Genomic DNA, 18,944 nt, shown 5'->3' with positions numbered 1-18,944 from the left:
ATAGTGGAATAAACACATCAGGATCTTCTGATGAAATGTAGGCTAGTCTGTATACAAATCAGCACCTTCTCCCACTGAATGGAATTGCTGAAGGTTTTATTTAAATATGTCCAGATGAAGTTGAGTGTTTTTCTCAGTGCTCAGGCCTTTTTCATTTGTTTTATGATATTGAAAATTCAAACAGTGTTTTCAGAAGAACTAGTCCCTAATTTCACTGGGTTGTGAGCATATACGGTGGAGAGAACAGTTGGAGATTCAAGTTCTGAATTATGAGGAGCCAAATAACTGAGTAAATGGAGTGGCAACGAGTAAAGAAAAAGGAATGCATTGGAGCAATTTCCAGATAACATCAGTTTTGCTCTAAGTTGTGGCCAAGGACAGCCAGCTAGTGTAATGCTCTTCACTTGGCACATAGGTTACCTCTGTATGATTTAACTTAACTCTTGTAATAAGAATCTATTTTTAAAAATCATAGTTTTTTACATGGCTTCTCATTTGCATAAGTGAATGATGTATTACCTATGTTAGAATGACTACAGAGAGTGGTCTAGACAGATGAGTGATCAAGATTCAATTAATTTCCACATTATTTGGGAGTCCTTAAGAAGGTAATAAAATAAAAAATAATTTCTTTTAGCATTTTCATAGTTGTTTTATAAAAGGGATTAATGTTTTAGGAAGAAAACCTGTCTCTAAAGAAACCAATATTTTGGCTTTTATTTTCTTTCCTGTGGAGAGACTTTTAATAGTCCTTTACAAGAAGTATTATGGTCATTTATATATTTATTGAATCTAATATTTCCATTTTAAGTATCTCAATAAGAAGAGAGAAAATAGACCACTTTAGAATGGAGGTGAAATAAATTAGAATGACTTATTGGAACAACTTCTACCCAGGTTCGAATTAGGAAATGAGAAGCATCAGTTTTTAAACCATGTCCAATAATTGCTCTTTAGTTTGGATCAGATGTCATATTATTACCATTGTAAAAACTTGATAAGGGAAATTCAAGCAAGGCTGTTTCCGATGAGTAGTTTTAGTTTACTTTCTAGGAACAGGGCCAAGAAGCTGTACTTTTTAACTTAAAAAAAAAATGATGCATGCTAATGAGATACTGTCACTGAAAGGTTGTTTGAAATAAAATGAGGCTCAGAGCCTCTTGTAGACTCAAAACTAAAAGGGTTATCTCTGCATCAGATTTAGTTTACTTTCATTAAAAGGAAAAAAGACACATCCTATCTCACTGTTGACTGATTAGGTGTGAAGTGTGTGTATTTTTTTTTTCCTGTTACTGGTGCAGGTCCGCAGTACAATTAAAGTTTCTCTTTTTTCTAGTAGGAATCAAGAAACATTTGAAAATGATGATTTACCTTCGTGCTCTGAATTGCATCTATCTTCTTATGTAACATTATTTTGTTTTTAATTAGAGTAATGAATTTCAGCGTTTAGAAGACTGGACACTATACTTACAGATCCCAGCTAGTGTTTCCATTTACCTTGCTTTTGTATTATATAGATGCTGCATAACTTTTCTCTGATCAATTTGAGTAGAAACTATGGCGAAGTGATAGTGTACTTTGTAAACCCTCAACATATTTATTTAAGAAACTTCAAAGAGAAACAAAGGGTGTGCACTGTTTTACTATATTGGCTTTCTGAGTTTTGGCTGGTTTCCCAAATAGCAATTTTTATATTTAAAAAAAAAAAAAAAGACAGACTTAACTGCTTGCAGACTTTTCACGCATGGAAGATGAAGAAAGCTTCTTTTGATGAAGTGTAATTATGTCCAAACAGAGCTGACCCCCTCCCCCTATATTTCTTATGATCTTAACTGAAGAAAGTAGGATTTTTCCTTTGAAGCAGCCGGGACTTGGTGGAGGATCTGAAATGCTACAGTCTGCTGCCAGAGGCAGGATGGAGAAATTGGTCCAGACTTGTCTTCGAGACTTAGATTGGGGGTGAGGGGAGCGGGTGGAGAGAGAGAGAAAAAATTGATTTATCACTAATAATAGATTTTTATATCACGACATTAACGTTATACAAAAGGAAATGGTAATATCAAACTGAAATCAAGAGGACAAAAGGATAGAGAACACTGATAGAGATACCATTCTTAGAGAAAAAAAAAAAAAGTCAGTTTTTCAGTGGCAGGAAACCCTTTAACCTGCCTGGGTACCTGACCTGCTTTCTAAAAAAAAATGTCTTTCCAGCTTCCTCTTTGATTTTTACACTTCTACATTTCTCTTAAGTTATGAAGTCTGGATCATCACATTGCTACTCTGGTATTTCTTTTTCCCCAATGCTTTAAAATTTTCTATTTTGAAGAGCATGAAAAAATAAAGAGTACCAAGTTTCTCAAATGTTAACACTTTTTCTTTTCAGTGGTAGACAGATAAATTCTCAGAAATTGAAAAACAGTTTTAGATTTATAAAGGAGTCACTTCACTACTGACTTTGTCACTATGGGTTATCTGATGGCTTTTGAAAGTGCTTTGAATTAAAAGTAGAGCATCTGGGAAGCTTGCATCAAGTTAGGAGTGGCTTATGTTTTTTAGTTGTTTTTTTTTTTCCCTTTTTTTTTTCTCCTTTGTATTTTAAACAGAAGTATTTGATATTTCAACAGAAATATGTGGTCCTTAAATTTTCTTGGTGTGCTTACTCACTTTTACATCATACATGCTGCTTGTAGTTTACAAGTGGTTTTAAGCACCTACAGTATACAGAGCATGGTACTATATGGGTGTAAGATACAATCCTTGCATGCACACTTACCCTATCAATAGCCTCTGGAGCTAAGTTAGAATTGTCTTTCAACGGCAGTTCCTATGTTTATCTCGGAAAATATATGACTCAGGGACATATTTTGGAATTAGTTCCTAGATGAAGCCAAGGATGATATAATTAGTTGTCTAATGAGTGCTGGCTAGCTCCCTCAGTAAGAGTCTGCATTTTTTATCACTTATGGAATTTGAAAAAAAATTTTTTTAATTTAAACAAAATTAAGTAGGTTATGAGTACTCACATAAACATTTGACGATGTATTATTATTTATGAGGTGAAAAACCAATTACTTATTTGGGTGGTAGTTTCTGGAAGTTTCTTGAACATTATGTTCATGTTCCTTCTGAAGGGGCAGTAAGAGGTAGAGGGAACCTCCTTGTTTTTTATTTTAGTTGTTAAAGTACATCTTGATCCTCAGGATTTGATTTTTAGAAGATCGTAGTCATACTTAAGTAATAGTTTCCTCTCCTCCAAACTTACCTCTTTTAAAAAGAAATTTTTACTGGTTCTGCTTTGAACCTGTGTAGGTGCTTTATACTTAAAGGGTACATTTTATATTGGGTTTTGTTCTTACACAAGATGTTTGAATTCAGGAGAAGCATCGATGACTTTGAATATCCAAAGGAAAATGTGGAAGTCTCAAATAGCAATATTCTCAGAACCAGTTTAGATAAGTTCATCGATGGTATTGCTAGCAGGTTATTTAGACTCATCGAGGACATGTGAGACATATACATCCTTGATTTATATTAAGATTTGTGCCATGGATGACAATTGCCTTACAAGCACCGTCCTTGGAGAAATGCAGTCCTGGCTCATGGACCATTGATCTGATCCAGAATGGCGTCTTTTAGGTTTAATCTAAATTAATTTTCAATTTAGGGGTTCACCCCATTCACTCCCCCAGATCTCTACATTGTTTTGAGGTCTCCATCTGGATCCAGTGGCTTCTTATTCAACTTTCTAATCTCCAGGTCTGTATGCTTGGAGTTTTCTGTAACTAGTTTAGACTGCCAGCTGCCTTTTTCTTCCACTTAGGCCTAATGTTTATAATAAATCCTCTGGTTCCTAACCAGACAACTGCATTTCTTAAACCCATGTAACATTCAGTCTATTATGGATGAAATATGATCTATCAGTGACACTTTAAGAATAGATGTTTTCATCATCCTAGCCGAGATACTACATTAGTGGGTTTGTATTTACTGTTTCTTGGTCTTACGAAGCTGATTGGGACATGTGTAGAAATCAATTACCTACTAATTTTAAAAAATGTTCTCTGACAAAGTTTAAGAGAAGAGCACTAATTTTAAGGTCTGGAAGATCTGGGTTCAGTCTCTGATTTTTTTTCCTCTTATTACTTGTGTGGTTGAACTACTAAGCCTCTGTGGGCTTGGGTTTCCTCATTTGTGAACTGCAGGTGATGAACCTAACTGGATAGGATTAAATAAGATAATGTGTGTGAAGTGGCTGGCACTTACTAGATTTCTAATCAATATCCATCTTTTCCTGTCTGCTCCCCTCCCCTGCTTCTTCTGTCTTTTCTTCCTTTTCTTTCTTTTAAATATTGGCCATTGAAAAGTAGAGCCATCGAAAAGACTTAAAACTATATATACCGAGTAACAAATGATGTGTGTCTTAAACATATTTTAGGAACTTACATGGTCTGGGTTGAAAAGAAAACCCATTCACTAGATTTGACAGCCAAAGACCTGTTCTACATTAAGCCTTGTATATAACCTGTTCCATATTAAGCTTTGAAAAGATTGCATTAAACTCTGCATTGCTACATATTGTTTAAGATTTGTGTTTTGATTTAATACCCTCAAGCTTTCAGTAAAGGGAAAAATAGTCTCTGACCAAAAAACAAAGCAAAACAAAACGAGCTGTTTCAAGGTCTGGTACAGGAGCAGGCCAAGTGCACAGGCTGGCCTGAGATTGCCGAAGGTTTTATTGAGTCACTGTTTCACGCCCACCTTTTCCTGTCTTGTAACAGTTTGCAGTTTTGACTATCTGACATGACTAACCGTTGCAAATCTAACTGATTACAACTGTCAGTGAGTCTACTGTGTAACAGTCTGGATCTTCTTCTGGAGAACACAAACATCCGAATCTGCTACCAAACTTCTCCCTGTCTTCTTTCCCCCACCTCCATTCATCACCTCTAGCTCATTAATTTGAAACATCAGATGTAATATTTCAATGAAGTGCGCTGTGGGCAAAAAGCACCAATTCCTATTTATGTTGGGAGATGTCATGTACATTTAGCAAAAAATAAGTCACTGTCAGAGAGTTATTTCAAAAAGATTTAACAGCAAGGATGTATGTTAGGGAAGGGGTGGGCAGGGAGGAGAAGAACTCTGTTCCAGTAATGATGAAATCATCATACCACAGGCACATTAAGGCCAGGACAGGAGACATCGGCTCCTGTTAAAATGATTCCCATAAGAACCTTACTCTTTCATCTTCTTATTGTAGTGCAGTTAAGCAAATGAAATGCTAAAGCCATGTGAAGTAAATAACATAATCAACAGTGATTTACTATTGTTCTCTCATGGGGTCATGACCTAATCCTAAATAAAGACTTCTAAAATTGTCTGTGTTTGGATGTGTTCCTGATGTTGGAGAAAGCTGAAAGGAAGAGAATCCTCCTCAAGTGGACCAGAGTTTTTGTTTTTATTGCCACGGTTGCTACTGAGCAGCTTTTTTGGGGAGTTGGACCTCTCTTGTTTAGCCCTGCAGTGAAGACGAAGATCTGTACACAAGTTTAATCACTCCCTAAAGTGGTCATCAGAGGCCTTGTCATTGAGAATAAGGAGCCCTGTCTCTTTGTTTCATGACCTCCTCAGAGATGCTCGAGCGCAATTTGGAAAGTCTGTGCTGCTCTGTTATCTCAGGTGCTGTCTTTTTATATTCACTGTGGATTTTCCCCTTTTACATCTGCAGGCAAGAGTTTCACCTTGACCATAACTGTCTTCACAAATCCTCCCCAAGTAGCCACCTATCACAGAGCTATTAAAGTTACAGTGGATGGACCCCGGGAACCCAGAAGTAAGTACTTGCCTTCCTATTGGAGACGGTAACAGGGTGTGTGGAGAACCTATGAGGAATTTATCCCAGAGCTGTCAGCACTACTTTCGTGAAAACGGTTTCTTTGCAGACTTTGCTACCTGCGTGCGTTTTGACGAGGGGACAGTTCGCAGAGCTTCACAGTTTGTAGGAGATCAAATTACACTTTGAACTTTGTCACAAAATCAATAAGGCCAACCTAACTCGGGGGGACATGAAGGGGTAATTATTGGGTCACGGTAACTATGTGCAAAGACGTTCTGCTCATCCGCTGTGCATAGTAGACAGGGCAGCCCATGAGAGCTGAGGAAGGAAACAACAGACTGAAAAATCTTGAGCTTAGTCAAAAAGCATTTGCGTGTGTTTCCCATGGTCAAAGAATGTGTTTTAACTTTTTAGCTCGCCCACTCAATTCCCTTTATAAAGAGCACATTGGTTAATTACAAAGAATTTATTTGCAAATGATAACTTGCTTGATTGTTACAACACTGTTGTTTGGTCATGTTCTGGTAATTGTTATAGATAGTTTCTTTTAACAGATAGAGTCAAACCAGGTGTAAATCCGCCTTTGTGTGTTTGTCTGTCTGGACACCCAGGGGGTTTATCCTGGTGTTCGTTTAAGATAGTACACATAACCCGTTGGGGCCGATACGCATTTTCCTCCTAAATCTAAATTAAGATAGATTTTCTTCCCCACTTCACTCCCCGCCCCCAGAACCGATTTGATCAAATTTGGTAGAGCAGCATTTAAATGTATTTGGGGATTAAAGATTATTTGATATATATGACATGAAACCTCCTGTGCCAGTGGAAGCATATTGAACTCTACCTTTGATGAGTGAAAACATCAGAGCCCCAACCATTGTGTTTAGAGAGTTTTATTTGATTTGTAGTAGAGGTACAGCTGGCAGAAATATCTGTTATATATAATGATACACCTGCCTGGACAGCCAGAGTGACCTATCTTCTCTTCCCCTAAAACTGAAGGAAAAGGTCAAGTTTTCTTCTCCCCAAGTAGCAACATCTTTTAGCAGTGAATGAAGGGTGCCTTGGGTTCTTCTTGCCACTATCTTTTCACAAAGGCTCATTGCTTGTCTGAACTGGGGAGCTTTCCTGCCTCAAAAGCCAGTCTTTGAGGCTTTTCTTCTCTCCTCCTTTCATGTGTATGGCTTCTTCTAGGTTCACAGTGCTGGGTCAGTGCTGGCTCTGTTCAGGTTGAGAATGTTCTGTTAGGTGGTGGCCACACACATATCTCTGGTCGCCCCACGTCTCTGGTCATAGGAGCCAGTGGTCATGCAGTGCAGGTGACTAGAACAGAGCAGGGCTGTCTTGTCTGGTTTGGAGCTTTGGCTGACGTTCGTGGACTGCCACAAATCGGGGAAGATGCCTTGCGATGGAAGCCACATGTTATCTAATTAGCCCTCGAGTTCCTGAAAAGGCAGAGACATCCATTCCAGTCATGCATAAAGCAGGACAGCAGTCTTTTAACATTTAGCATTACTAATACTTATCTTTTAAAGATGTTTCCTGCTGATCTCAGCAGCTTTTCTCACTTCTTGGAAAAACCATTATTGTGTGTGTGTGTGTGTCTTTGTGTGCCTCTGTTTGTGTATGAGTCCATACATTCAGGAGTTGAAATTCAGAAGTTGATGGTTGGGAGAGGAAACAGGAAAGTGATGACAAAAGATGAGGAAGCAGGGTAGCTTTGGGAAAGTCACTTCTCTCTCAAGTGACTTTACCTCCTTCCCAAGAGATTGTTGGCAGAATTAATTAGTTGATAGGCTTACTACCCTGAAAAGGCAGAGAAATGCTCTGAAAGCATGGAGGGTTCAGGGTAGAGGGGCAGATGATCTATGTGTGACCTGAGTTCAGGCTCTGGTGCCGAGGGTGGGAGGGGGGAGCAGATACAGATCTTGAGTGGCAGACCACTGAGTAACATTTTTCACCAACCAGAAACGTGTGTGACAATATGATATCATTTCTCTGACTTTATGAAGTGGCTTGCCAAACTCGATGCCTGGATACAAGGATGGGTATGGTGTCAGGAATCTTTTAGTCCTATAACCTTGAGTCTCTCTACTGGATTATTTCCTTCTGTTCTTGGCCATCCTGGGCCTTGAGGGCATAGCACTCTTCTCAGTATTGTTTTTTAAATTTGAGAGTCCTGGGTGTGAAAGATGCCCGGGATTTTGCATTTTCTTCAACTATAATAGGATTTAGATTGATTGGTGCATAAACAACGTTAAATGGAGAATCCTCCAGAATGCAGGTTGGCAAACTTTTTCTATGAACTGCCAAATAGTAAATAATTTCAGCGCTGTGGGCCATTTCTTCCCTGTCATGAGGACTCAGCTCTGGCAGTGTAGCTCAAAAGCAACCAAAGCCAATACATAAACGAGCGGTTGTGGCTTTGTTTCAATAAATCTTTATTTACAAGAACAGGTGGTGGGTCCGATTTGGTATGCAAGTTGCAATTTGCCATCCCTTGCTCTAGATTTCAAAGTGGCTTATGTTATTAACCCTTAACAGTAGAGCTTTAGAAAAAGGCTTTCCTGACCAGAGAGAAAAAGACAATGTAATCGTTTTCACCTTATCTCCAGCAGAATTATAATTCTTTAAGTAGTGGTTGTCACAGAGATAGTATCTACCTGTTTATTATTGTAATGGTTTTTTGGGGTTGGGGATTTTATATCATTGATAACCTGTTAATGGAATTTCACTCCCTCCTCCAGAGATCAGAATATATATATTGAAAAAGGCTACTTTTGGTGGATTAGCTATTTGGACAAGGAAAAGTTCTGGATTAACTGGTTGGGTCTTTATTCAGCCAAGCATAGTGATGAAGGGTGTGGGCTTTGGTGTCAGACTGTCTGGATTGAATCCCAGGTCCACCACTGACTAGCTCTATGGTGGTAGGCCAGTCACCTGGCTTTCCTTTGCCTCAACTTCCTCATCTGTTAAAGTGAAAATAATAATAGTATTTTCCTCATCAGTTGCCGCAAAGACCTTAAATGATGTAATGTATGTAAAATACGTAACACGGTGACCATCATGTGGTAAGTGCTCATTAAGTGTGAGTTGTTACTGCATAAATTCCCTTCAGTGTCAGGAGTTTGCTGTAGCGTTTGGCTTACAGTATGCTTCCAGGAAATAGATACCATCTAGGCTCTGCTCCCTCGTGTATTATTTTTTTTCCTTGCAGATGGTTTTGCTAATTTCTGCTCATTACTAAATGACAGTAAGAAGTGTTATAAACTGTGCCTTGAGCAGGTATTCCTGCTGCCTGGGGACAGCTGTGCAGAAGTGATGATCACCATAATTTGTTTGTAGTGAAGAAAAGTCCAAAAGAGGATGCGATGGCACTCGTGCCCCACTCTGAGGCCCTGTGCATCAGCACATCTGCCAAGACTTGCTTTTCACTCAAAAAGCAGGAAGGTTCCACCTTCTATGTTGTCTGTCTCTGGCAGCTGAACCGGTGCTGTCACATCACAAACAACTTCTTTTCTTAATATACACATCTGGCGTTGGCAGTTGGACTAACTTCATAAGAGCGCACATGATCATCACTCATTACAAGATTAAAAAGTACCCCATGGCATCATTGATGTTTTCTAACTTTGATCTTTTGCAGTTGTGATTCATCTCAGTTATAAAACTTCCCTTTAAAGGAACATAGCCGATGACTTATTAGAACCTTCATCTTAAGTAGCGTAAACATGAAAATGGTGCACATCTTTACAAAATGCCATTTGTTTTCTTTGCCAGCTTATCATTTTAAGACATGACATCATACTTAAGATCCCAAATTTGTAAGTCTTGTGTTTAGGCAAGACGTTTTGACCTTCTGTTGGCAAGTGAGCACCGAAGAACAACTGCCGTATGTTCGCCAGCAGGAGAAGTCAGTGTAGCAGCAGCAGCAGCAACGGTAATGCATTTGGATGCCTAACTCTCTCAAACATCAGTTTCTATTAGGATCCTCTGTTCCACGTGTGCCCTTGGTTCCAACTGCAGTCTGACTTTTTTTTTTTTTTTTTAATTTTTATTTATTTATGATAGTCACAGAGAGAGAGAGAGAGGCAGAGACATAGGCAGAGGGAGAAGCAGGCTCCATGCACCGGGAGCCCGACGTGGGATTCGATCCCGGGTCTCCAGGATCGCGCCCTGGGCCAAAGGCAGGCGCTAAACTGCTGCGCCACCCAGGGATCCCTGCAGTCTGACTTAAAGAGTTTTTACGGGAAGGTGAACACTTGGTTAGCAGTGTCGTGGTGGTGGTTCTGAGTTAGGGAAGAGGACTGATGGAAAAGGTATTATTGGCTGTGCAGAGGATGGAAAAAATAAATCACCTTACGTAGTCAGGATCCTTTTAATTCTCTTGCTGTTTTTTCAGTTATCTATTGCTAAATAACAAACCGTCACAAAACATAATGTTTAAAGACAACGACCAGTTTATTATTCCTCATGGTTTGGTTGGGCTGCCTGGGGTTCATCTGGATGGGTTTTCTGTGGCCTTGCCTGGGGTCTTTTGTGTGGCTGCAAGAAGATTGTGGCTGGTGCTGGAACACACATGATGGTTTCATTCTCATGTCTGCTGCCTTGGTGGGATGGCAGGAAGGCTAGGCTTGGCTGGAACAATGGGACAGCTGGGCCTTTCTCTTTCTCCCTGTAGTCCTAGAGCCTTTCCCCCTCCACGTGGCCTATCCATCTCTCCAGCACAAGCACAGTCTGACTTCTTACATGGCAGGTCAGGGCTCCCAAAAATGCAATAATGGGAGCTTTTAGGCCTTCTTAAGGCTTCTTAAGGCTTCTTAAAGCTTAGAACTGCCATGGAATTACTTCTTCCATATGCTGTCGGTTAAAGCAAGATACAGTTAGTTGCAGCCTATGTTGAAGGGGAAGAAACCCACAAAGACATGAGTGATGGGGGTAGTGGTTCATTGGTTCACCAGTACCTCAACTTCCTTAAGTGCTTAGATGGCAAATATCATTGTTGCCACAGAAGAAATGATATTTTTTGAGGCATCATCTTCTGAAAGGTCTCTTGACTTTTTAGTCTGGAGGACATTTAAAGTTCTGCTTGTTTTTCTGTCCAGTGTTTACAGGATTTGTGCAGCACTCAAGAGGGCAGGATATATGAGGCTAGGGGTCAGGTTTGGCCACAGTACTGTGATGCTTTATCATTAAGGGAGGAGGTAGTTCAAGTCCCGTCCGCTTCTTATCAGAGTTTTAAGGAGAGAGCTGAGTCTCCAGCCAGTGCCCTCTGGTTACATTAATTCATAATCACAGAGGTCCTCTTCCCTGCTAAGATCCATTCAAGAAGCCAACCATCAAAATCACAAAGTCTTTACCCTACTTTCCTACCTACCTCAGTTTCTTAAAAAAAAAAAAAAAAAAAAAAAAGTTCTACAAGGTGACTCTCAGTTTTGTTTTTATTTTTAAGATTTTATTTATTTGAGAGAGAGAGAGAGAGGCTGAGACACAGGCAGAGGGAGAAGCAGGCTCCATGCAGGGAGCCCGACATGGGACTCGATCCCAGGTCTCCAGGATTACGCCCTGGGCTGAAGGCGGCGCTAAACCGCTAAGCCAGGGCTGCCCATGACTCTCAGTTTTAATTATCGTAACTTCCTTCCAAATGGAGGATATTTGGTAATTATCAGATGAATTAAGGGTGAGTGTTACCTTGGGTACTTGGTATTTGCAGGTCAAATGGAAGTGCACCAGACCAATACTCCTATGAGAGATGAACATTTAATGTTTGAACATAAAGAGGTTATTAGCCTTGCCTGGCAACATGGCAAGTCTGTAGCAGAAGTATTTTATGAATCCTCAAATGGAAGAGCCTGGAGGTTTTATAGTTTATATCATCCAGCTTTGGAAGTTCTCAATTGCTAGCACATCTGTAAACCTGATAGCCTGACAGACATGAGGGGGTGTCTAAGTTTTTGCGTGCTGTGCCCTAGGGAAGCAAATCATAGTTACTCTTTAAGGAGAGACCAAAGTTGTCATCTGTGTCCTTCCTGCTGGGACACTACCATTCACTATTGACCAGCTAGCTCCCTGTCCTAATCCGGTGGGAGAAGGAAGAAGATCTGCTCTTCTTTTCCTGCAACACTGCCCTGCTTGGCTGCATTTTTTTTTTTTTTTTTTTTTAAGATTTTACTTACTTACTTGATAGATTGAGGAGAGAGAAAGAGAGCAGAGCGCGAGAGCAGGCACATGCATGAGCAGGGGTGGGGTGGGGCTGGAGGAGGGGCAGAGGGAAAGGGAGAGACTCTCAAGTAGACTCTGTGCTGAGTGGGGAGCCCAACTTCCAGCTCAATCTCAGGACCCTGAGATCATGACCCTGAGATCATGACCTGAGCCAAAATCAAGAGTCAGATGCCTGACCGACTGAGCCACCCAGGTGCCCCCCCTGCTTGGCTGAGTTCTGACTTGAGTAAGGGCTGGCACCTAGGCAAGGAAGAGGCTGTCTGGAAGTGCAAGGTAATGTTTATATTTCTCAGACTGCCTCAGCACCCTGGCTCACTCAGCTTGTCAGGCTTAGGTCCTCAGCCAAACTGGTTTCTTTTCCTGCTTGCACATTCTCACCTGTGCATCACAAGTTTATAATTCTTTGGAGATAGTTTTATTATTCCGTGTTCTTAAGGCACTTCCAGCTGAAGAAATGTTACCTTATGAACCTAAGTTAACAGACTTACACGAAACAGGGTGGTTCTGGGCACGGCATCATCTCATTATTCTCTAATTCTGTTGTACCTAGACCTGCTTTTTCTAGCCCCTTGGAGGGTGGAGAGATTCGAGGGGCTGGCCTTTTCTCTTCCCCATTCCAGTTAATTTCAATGGCTGCTTGCCTTCATCCTCCACCACCCTTCATCACAGTTGCGCGAAAGAATAGACTTCTTGTGGTGGTTGGCCCATGCCCTCTGCTTATTTATGGACAGTGAACGCTTGTTTAGAGGTTGGCCGCACGTGAGAGGCGGGGAATGTGTAATATGTGTTGCATGGAGGGCTAGCAGAAGAATTTTTTTAAGGTCACTGGACATCTCTGGATGCAGTTCTTGGCATTCATAATCTTTCTGTCTGTGAAGATAATTTGAGAAAATCTTCATAGGTCTTGTCCCATACTCCTGATGCCACAGTCCTTAGTGCAGAGCATTAGTAGAAAAGCCAGTTACTTCTTGCCTTGGAGACTTCCCCTAGTTCTTCATGTGTCTCTGAAGTGCCCAAGGAATGGAAATTATGGGTAAATGCCATGTTTTGATATTTACAAGTCAGTAAATATAAGCCATGGTTTGGTTGTCATGAATATTAATCATTTGGTCACTAGTATTTAGAGCATTGTTGAAAATCTTTGACTTAAGAGAATAAGAGCAGGTAAAACAAAACAAAACTGTTGCCTTTCCTTAAGAAAGATGGGGCAGTCAGAAGCGCTGCTAGAGGTCATGTCTGGTGGTTGGTGGAATGTGCTCTTGAGAAGAGCAGTTTTAAATCTCTTTCAGTACTTTTTTTTTTTTTTTTTTTTTTTTTTGTTGACTGACTGTCAGGAGCTGGGAAGATGGCCAAGAAGGAAATGACACATCGAGAGGCATTTTGTGTTGTGCAACATTCTGTGGAACTGATGCAAGGCTATATGGCCTGTTTACACATTCCTCCGCTAGCCGACTGCATGGCAGTAATTTACTTCAGCAGCACATGGCATGCTGTAGCAAGGAGCTATGGCCCTAACATCCTTTCATGGCAAATTAGCACAGCCGTTAAAACATGCTTGTGTCCCTCTTCTGCACTTTTTCCCCCCTGGCTTCCCACTTCTGACGGGTGCTTTCTCATTGTATGGGACTTGTGTTAACAAGGAGCTGTGGCTTTCACAGTAGGAGCACATTTTCCATATGCACATGTTCCAGTCGATACATTTCCATCTAACTAAGTTATCGCATGGCAGGTTTTCAGGTGTATGTGTCCTAAAAACACACATATACTTGATCTAGTGTATCAGTGTTTGTGTTTTGGTACAAGTCAGAAATCGTTCATTCTCAAAACAGTGTTAGGGACGTGAGAGAGAGAAAAAAAATGTTATATTGATGAATTTATTATTAATTTATTAAAAAAAATGTTCTTATGTTCTTTCCAAGAAAGAAAGTTCCTGATAGATCACTGAACTGTCTTACTTCTGTTTTGTTTATGCTATCACATTTTCTTCAAGAGGGACTAGACCAGATGAGAATGAATAGTATACTTAAAGATAACAGAGGAAAAAGATTGTGTTGCTGCTCTTTATGGTCATATATTTGTTCCTACCTAGCATATTTGTAGGATGCATTTGTCATGTGCACGAAAGCACATCTTGTAGTCTTCACATAAAATCTCAAAAGTTTTTTTTTTTTTCTTTTTTAATCTAGGCAGGTATGGACAATAATTGCTCATGTTTTTCATGTACCTTTTGGAAATTGGTCTAAATTAATTAGGCCATTTAGGTCTAAGTTAATTCAAGGTCATATGCAACAGTTCATATGTTGCATGTTGCATGTTGCAACAGTTCATATGCTGCATGTTGCAAAAAAAAAAGTCTTCAAGTAGGAGACTGTATTTGGGGTGTGGTACTTTAGTAGCAATGGGAGGGCTCCCTGTTCCTCTCCCAGTTTCTCTGCTGCTGTGCACTGGTGGCTAAAATCTATTTGCTAATAGACAAGAGCACCTCATTCAAATTCAGAGCTAAGGCTTAAGTCCAAACGTCTGGAAATCGTAACTCAGATTTAAATGTATATTAAGTCAAAGAGAAGTGATCTGTAATCCTGTTTTAGGAGCAGGTTTTGGGAGATAAAGGGAGAGTAATTAATGAAGCCCTGAGCACTAGAAAGTAAACAGTGGCTCAAGTGTGCAGGGAGGACCTCAGCCAGCCTTGGAGGTGGCCACTGCCTGCTTGAACCCTTGCAAACTTGTTGCAGGTCAGCATTCGCAATATGGATTTCTGATGCTTTGCAGGTCTGGCATACTCTTAGCAAAAGCAGGATTCTATAATTTTAAGGTGCGAGTTTTTGTTTTTTGTATTTCTATATTTCCTCTTTTGGCAAGTGTTTCCCTTTTACAGGATATTTCTTATTCAGTTTTGTTCTAGATACGTACTGGCTTTCCTCCTCTACTAGTTTGAAAATTAACATGTAATTTCTTTCTTTCTTTTAGTAGTTACCCTTACCATTTCAACACATATATCTGTCTTTTTAAAAAATTGTTATTTTATTTTTTTAGTTAAAAATGAGAACAGTTTAATATTAAGAATAACATAAGAAAGTAGTTTTTGACAGATTAAAATTTTTTAACAAAGTCTCAAATAAATTTCAATTTCCATGCTATTAATACAAAGTTTAGAACAAGATATTGCTACAATCATATGTTGCTATCTAAGATAGGGTCATCTTCTCACTAAAGAACCAGTTTGAATGGCATAGTGTACTTTACATTATGAATTAAAATTAACAAATGTCTTTAAATACATATATATACCCAAATATAAATACCTAAGAGTTTTAATGTTTTTAAAACATTTTATTTATTCCTGAGAGAGAGAGAGAGACAGAGAGAGAGAGAGACAGAGACATAGGCAGAAGGAGAAGCAGGCTCCCCATGGAGAGCCTGTTAGGGGACTCGATCCCAGGACCCTTCATGACCTGAGCTGAAGGCAGATGCTGAGCCACCCAGGTGCCCGAGTTTTGTTTTTGTGTTTTTTTTAATTAATCATGATCTCTATCTGCCTCTTGAATACTATAAGAACTTCAGCATACTTTTAAATTGCCATCACTTCCTGTCTTCTGTCTTCTGTCTTCGGTCATCTGATATTTTTTATCCACTTTTTATACTCCTCCGATTAATTGTTAACACTGTTTAAATGGTACGTGTATTAATCTATTTGCTCACCATTCCTTCCTACACCTCAGTTCTTCCTTCCGGATTCAGTTTCCTTTTTTGTGATACAGATCCTTTAGTAGTTCCTTCACAAGAACCTGTTAGTGGTAAACTCTGAGTTTTTCTTCCTAAAAATGGCAGCATTGTGTATGCCAGCTACTGTGATCTGCAGGGCACCCAACTGAAAGTCTATCTGTCCTTAGTGCCTGAGAGTCACACTATAGTAGTCCTTCTTCTTCTTCTTTTTTTTTAAAGATTTTATTTATTTATTCATGAGACACAGAGAGAGGGGGGTGGGCAGAGACACAGGCAGAGGGAGAAGCAGGCTCCTTGCAGGGAGCCCGATGCAGGACTCGATCCCGGGATTCCAGGATCAGGCCCTGGGCTGAAGGCGACGCTAAACCGCTGAGCCACCCGGGCTGCCCTATAGTAGTCCTTCTTATCCACAGTGGCTACGTTCTAAGACCCCCCAGTGAATGCCTGAAACCATGGACAGTACTGAACCCTACAGATACTATTTTTTTTTCTATCTCTATATACCTATGATAGAGTTGAATTTATAAATTAGGTACCATGAAAGATTAACAACAATGAATAATAAAATTATAACAGTATACTCTAATAAAAGTTATGTGAATGTGGTCCCATCCTCTCTTTCTCAAAATATCTTACTCCTCTGTACTCACCCTTCTCCTTGTGATGATGATGATCACGTGATGAGATGAAGTGAGGGCAATGACATAGGCATTGTAACATAGCATTAGGCTGCTGTCTTGACGTTCTGAGGATCATCTGCTTCTGGATCGTGGTTGACGGTGGGTAACTGAAACTGCACAAAGTGAAACTGTGGATAAGGGGGACTGTTGTACTTGTCTTCCTTTGTGCTGAGACTTTCCGGCATTATTACCAGGCTAGTCAGAGTAGGGTTGAAGGGAAGAGAATACAGTATGGATAGGTTTTCATGGAAGATGGATGAAGGGAAATGGACCTAAGTGCCTTTCACCGTGGGGAGCTCTGAAGAGTCCAAGGCCAATGGTGGAGAGGAGGTGGGAGGGAATGTTCCAGCAGAGGGGAGGGGTTGAAGAAAGAGGCATATAGGGAGAGGAAATGAAATGCCTTACTCCACTGTTTTTGACTTAGTCAGGGCCTAGGTTGCTTTGGAACTTTCAACCCAAATTTATGTTAAAGCCAAAAAAACAAAACAAAACAAAACAAAAAAAAACCTCTTTGAGGAATGCATTGCACAGTTTACAGGTGGGTAAATCAAGGCATGGCCATTTGAAAACTCAATTTGCAAAAAACCCACAAAACTCGGTATAGCTGATCGTCAAAGGTTATTGGCTGTTGCTCTTTGCAGAACTAGAGCAGCATTTTTTAGATATTGTTGTCCACACGTTTCCTGTCATTTGATGAGAGTACAGGTCTCCAAACCAAAAGGTGCTTCTTATATACAGTAAATGAGTCGCTGAATGAAGCAGAGAGAGAAAAATAGGTGTATGGATGGAGGAGCATGGTTTAAGAGAGTCGGGAGACCATAATCTGGGATAGAGCTTCTGTAGGCACAGTGGACAAGGTGACTCCAGGGTTGGCTTTGTGCACTGCTTGCTAGGGTTGGGCAGGAAGTGGCTGGTGGGGAAGAGGTCAGCTCACACCTAAGCAAGCTGGTACTCTCTGCCTTTCCGTTAGCCCCCCGACTGCCTATGCACCATCTGTGATGTGCATGTTCTTACTCTTTACCTTCTTGATACTGATTTTCATGACCTACAACTTGAGTAAAAAATGCTAGCATGCATTTTGGCTGGGCAGTACTCAGGATGATTTAACCAAGGCTCTATGTCTCTTTAGGTTTGGCCCTGGAAATCATTGGTAGAAAAAGATAGGCCCTTCAAGAAGATGAGGAAGGTACCAGAACATAGGCTGCTGTACTTACCAGAAGTGAGGAGAAACATGGATGTGTAAAAAAGGGCGTGTGTGTGTGTGACTATGAAGTCAAGGTTACTAATTCTAGAACTTTGGTTTCTGTTTCACCCTCTCACCATTCACACTACCTGCAAAAACAAGTTATAATGTTTTCCCTATCGTGAGGGCTATTTCAGAGTAGGTTAACGGGGAGTCTGTCTGTACGGGCAGTTTGTATTTAAGATGTGGCTTCAGGTATGGTTAAAAGAAGTGGAGGACCTGGAAATTCCTCTGGTGAGGACTCAGTGCCATGTTATTGACCCTGGGCAAATCACTCAATTACTGTCCAGCTCAATTTCTTTGTCCTTCAAGTAGAAATAGGCGTGAAGACAGCTTCAGAGTAGTTGGGAGTAACTCCTAAGGAATGATCATAAAGAACTTGGCGCACATGAAGGGCAACTTAAATACCAAATAGTAATTATGTAGCGCCTTTCTGCCAAGGAGTTCCAAACACTTAGACATTACCTCACTCAATTCTCTTTACACCCCTTTGAGGGATACATTGTACATTTTACAGGTGGGTAAACCAAGGCATGGCCATTTGAAAACTCATTGGCTCTATGTTGCTCTGCAATTCAGCAGATGATCTGTGGAGGTGGGAAAGGAGCCCAGGTCTCGTCTTGCTTGGTTATTCACCACTAAGACTCCCTGATGCTTTGTCATGGAAGTTGTGGAAGCTCCTGGTCAGGCTTTTGGTTGATGTTATGAAGTGGCGTTACTTAAGAAGGAAACCTGGAGATGTAGTAGCAGTGCTCTGTGGCAAATAGGTCGCAGGGTTTAAGGCCTCACACATAGAAGGCATAGATGTGTGTATGTGTGTGTGCACATGTTTGTTGAAGAGTCTTGAATTCGCTCAAATGGAAGTTTGAGCTGAAAACACTGAATTTTGTGAGATAAAATAAGATGTGTGAGTTAACCCTCAGTAGAAACTTACTTCAATACCAGTGAAATAGTGCTCGAACAGAAAGTTAAATAAAAGATTTTATTTATTTATTTATTTATTTATTTATTTATTTATTTATTTATTTGAGAGAGAGAGAGAGAAAGAGAGCGCAGGAGGAGAAATAGAGGGAGAGGGACAAGCAAACTCCGTGCTGAGCAAGGAGCCCAAGGTGGGGCTTGATCCCGTGACTCTGAGATCATGATCTGAGCAGAAACCAAGAGTTTGATGCCTAACCAACTGAGCTGTCCGGGTACCTTCAAAAAGTTAATATGAGGAGCGTCTGGGTGGCTCAGTCTG

General features: G+C 40.4%; 1 protein-coding gene and 1 long non-coding RNA gene across 14 annotated transcripts in view; one reads left to right on the top strand and one right to left on the bottom strand.

Annotated features, from left to right (window-relative positions):
• Nucleotides 1-18,944, top strand: part of RUNX2 (RUNX family transcription factor 2) — a 326,623-nt gene that overhangs the window by 105,331 nt on the left and 202,348 nt on the right. For all 13 annotated transcript variants that reach the window (XR_013383457.1, XR_013383458.1, XR_013383456.1 and 10 more), the window contains exon 5: nt 5,729-5,833. Coding sequence is in view for 10 of the 13 variants with exons in the window: in XM_077903809.1 (XP_077759935.1) it covers nt 5,729-5,833 (105 nt within the window). In the remaining 3 variants the exon portion in view is untranslated. The remainder of the gene's footprint in view (nt 1-5,728; nt 5,834-18,944) is intronic.
• LOC144317441 (uncharacterized) lies at nt 1,627-17,740 on the bottom strand. Its single transcript, XR_013383462.1, has 3 exons — nt 17,676-17,740; nt 16,432-16,574; nt 1,627-1,947 (listed from the first exon to the last, which is right to left on the bottom strand). It is a non-coding gene; the product is annotated as an uncharacterized LOC144317441 (long non-coding RNA).

This window comes from Canis aureus, chromosome 7, assembly GCF_053574225.1.
Source record: "Canis aureus isolate CA01 chromosome 7, VMU_Caureus_v.1.0, whole genome shotgun sequence".
In the NCBI taxonomy this organism is placed as follows: Eukaryota; Metazoa; Chordata; class Mammalia; order Carnivora; family Canidae; genus Canis; species Canis aureus.
The sequence above is the reverse complement of the archived record's forward strand: the minus strand, read 5'-3'. Positions and strand labels throughout refer to the sequence as shown.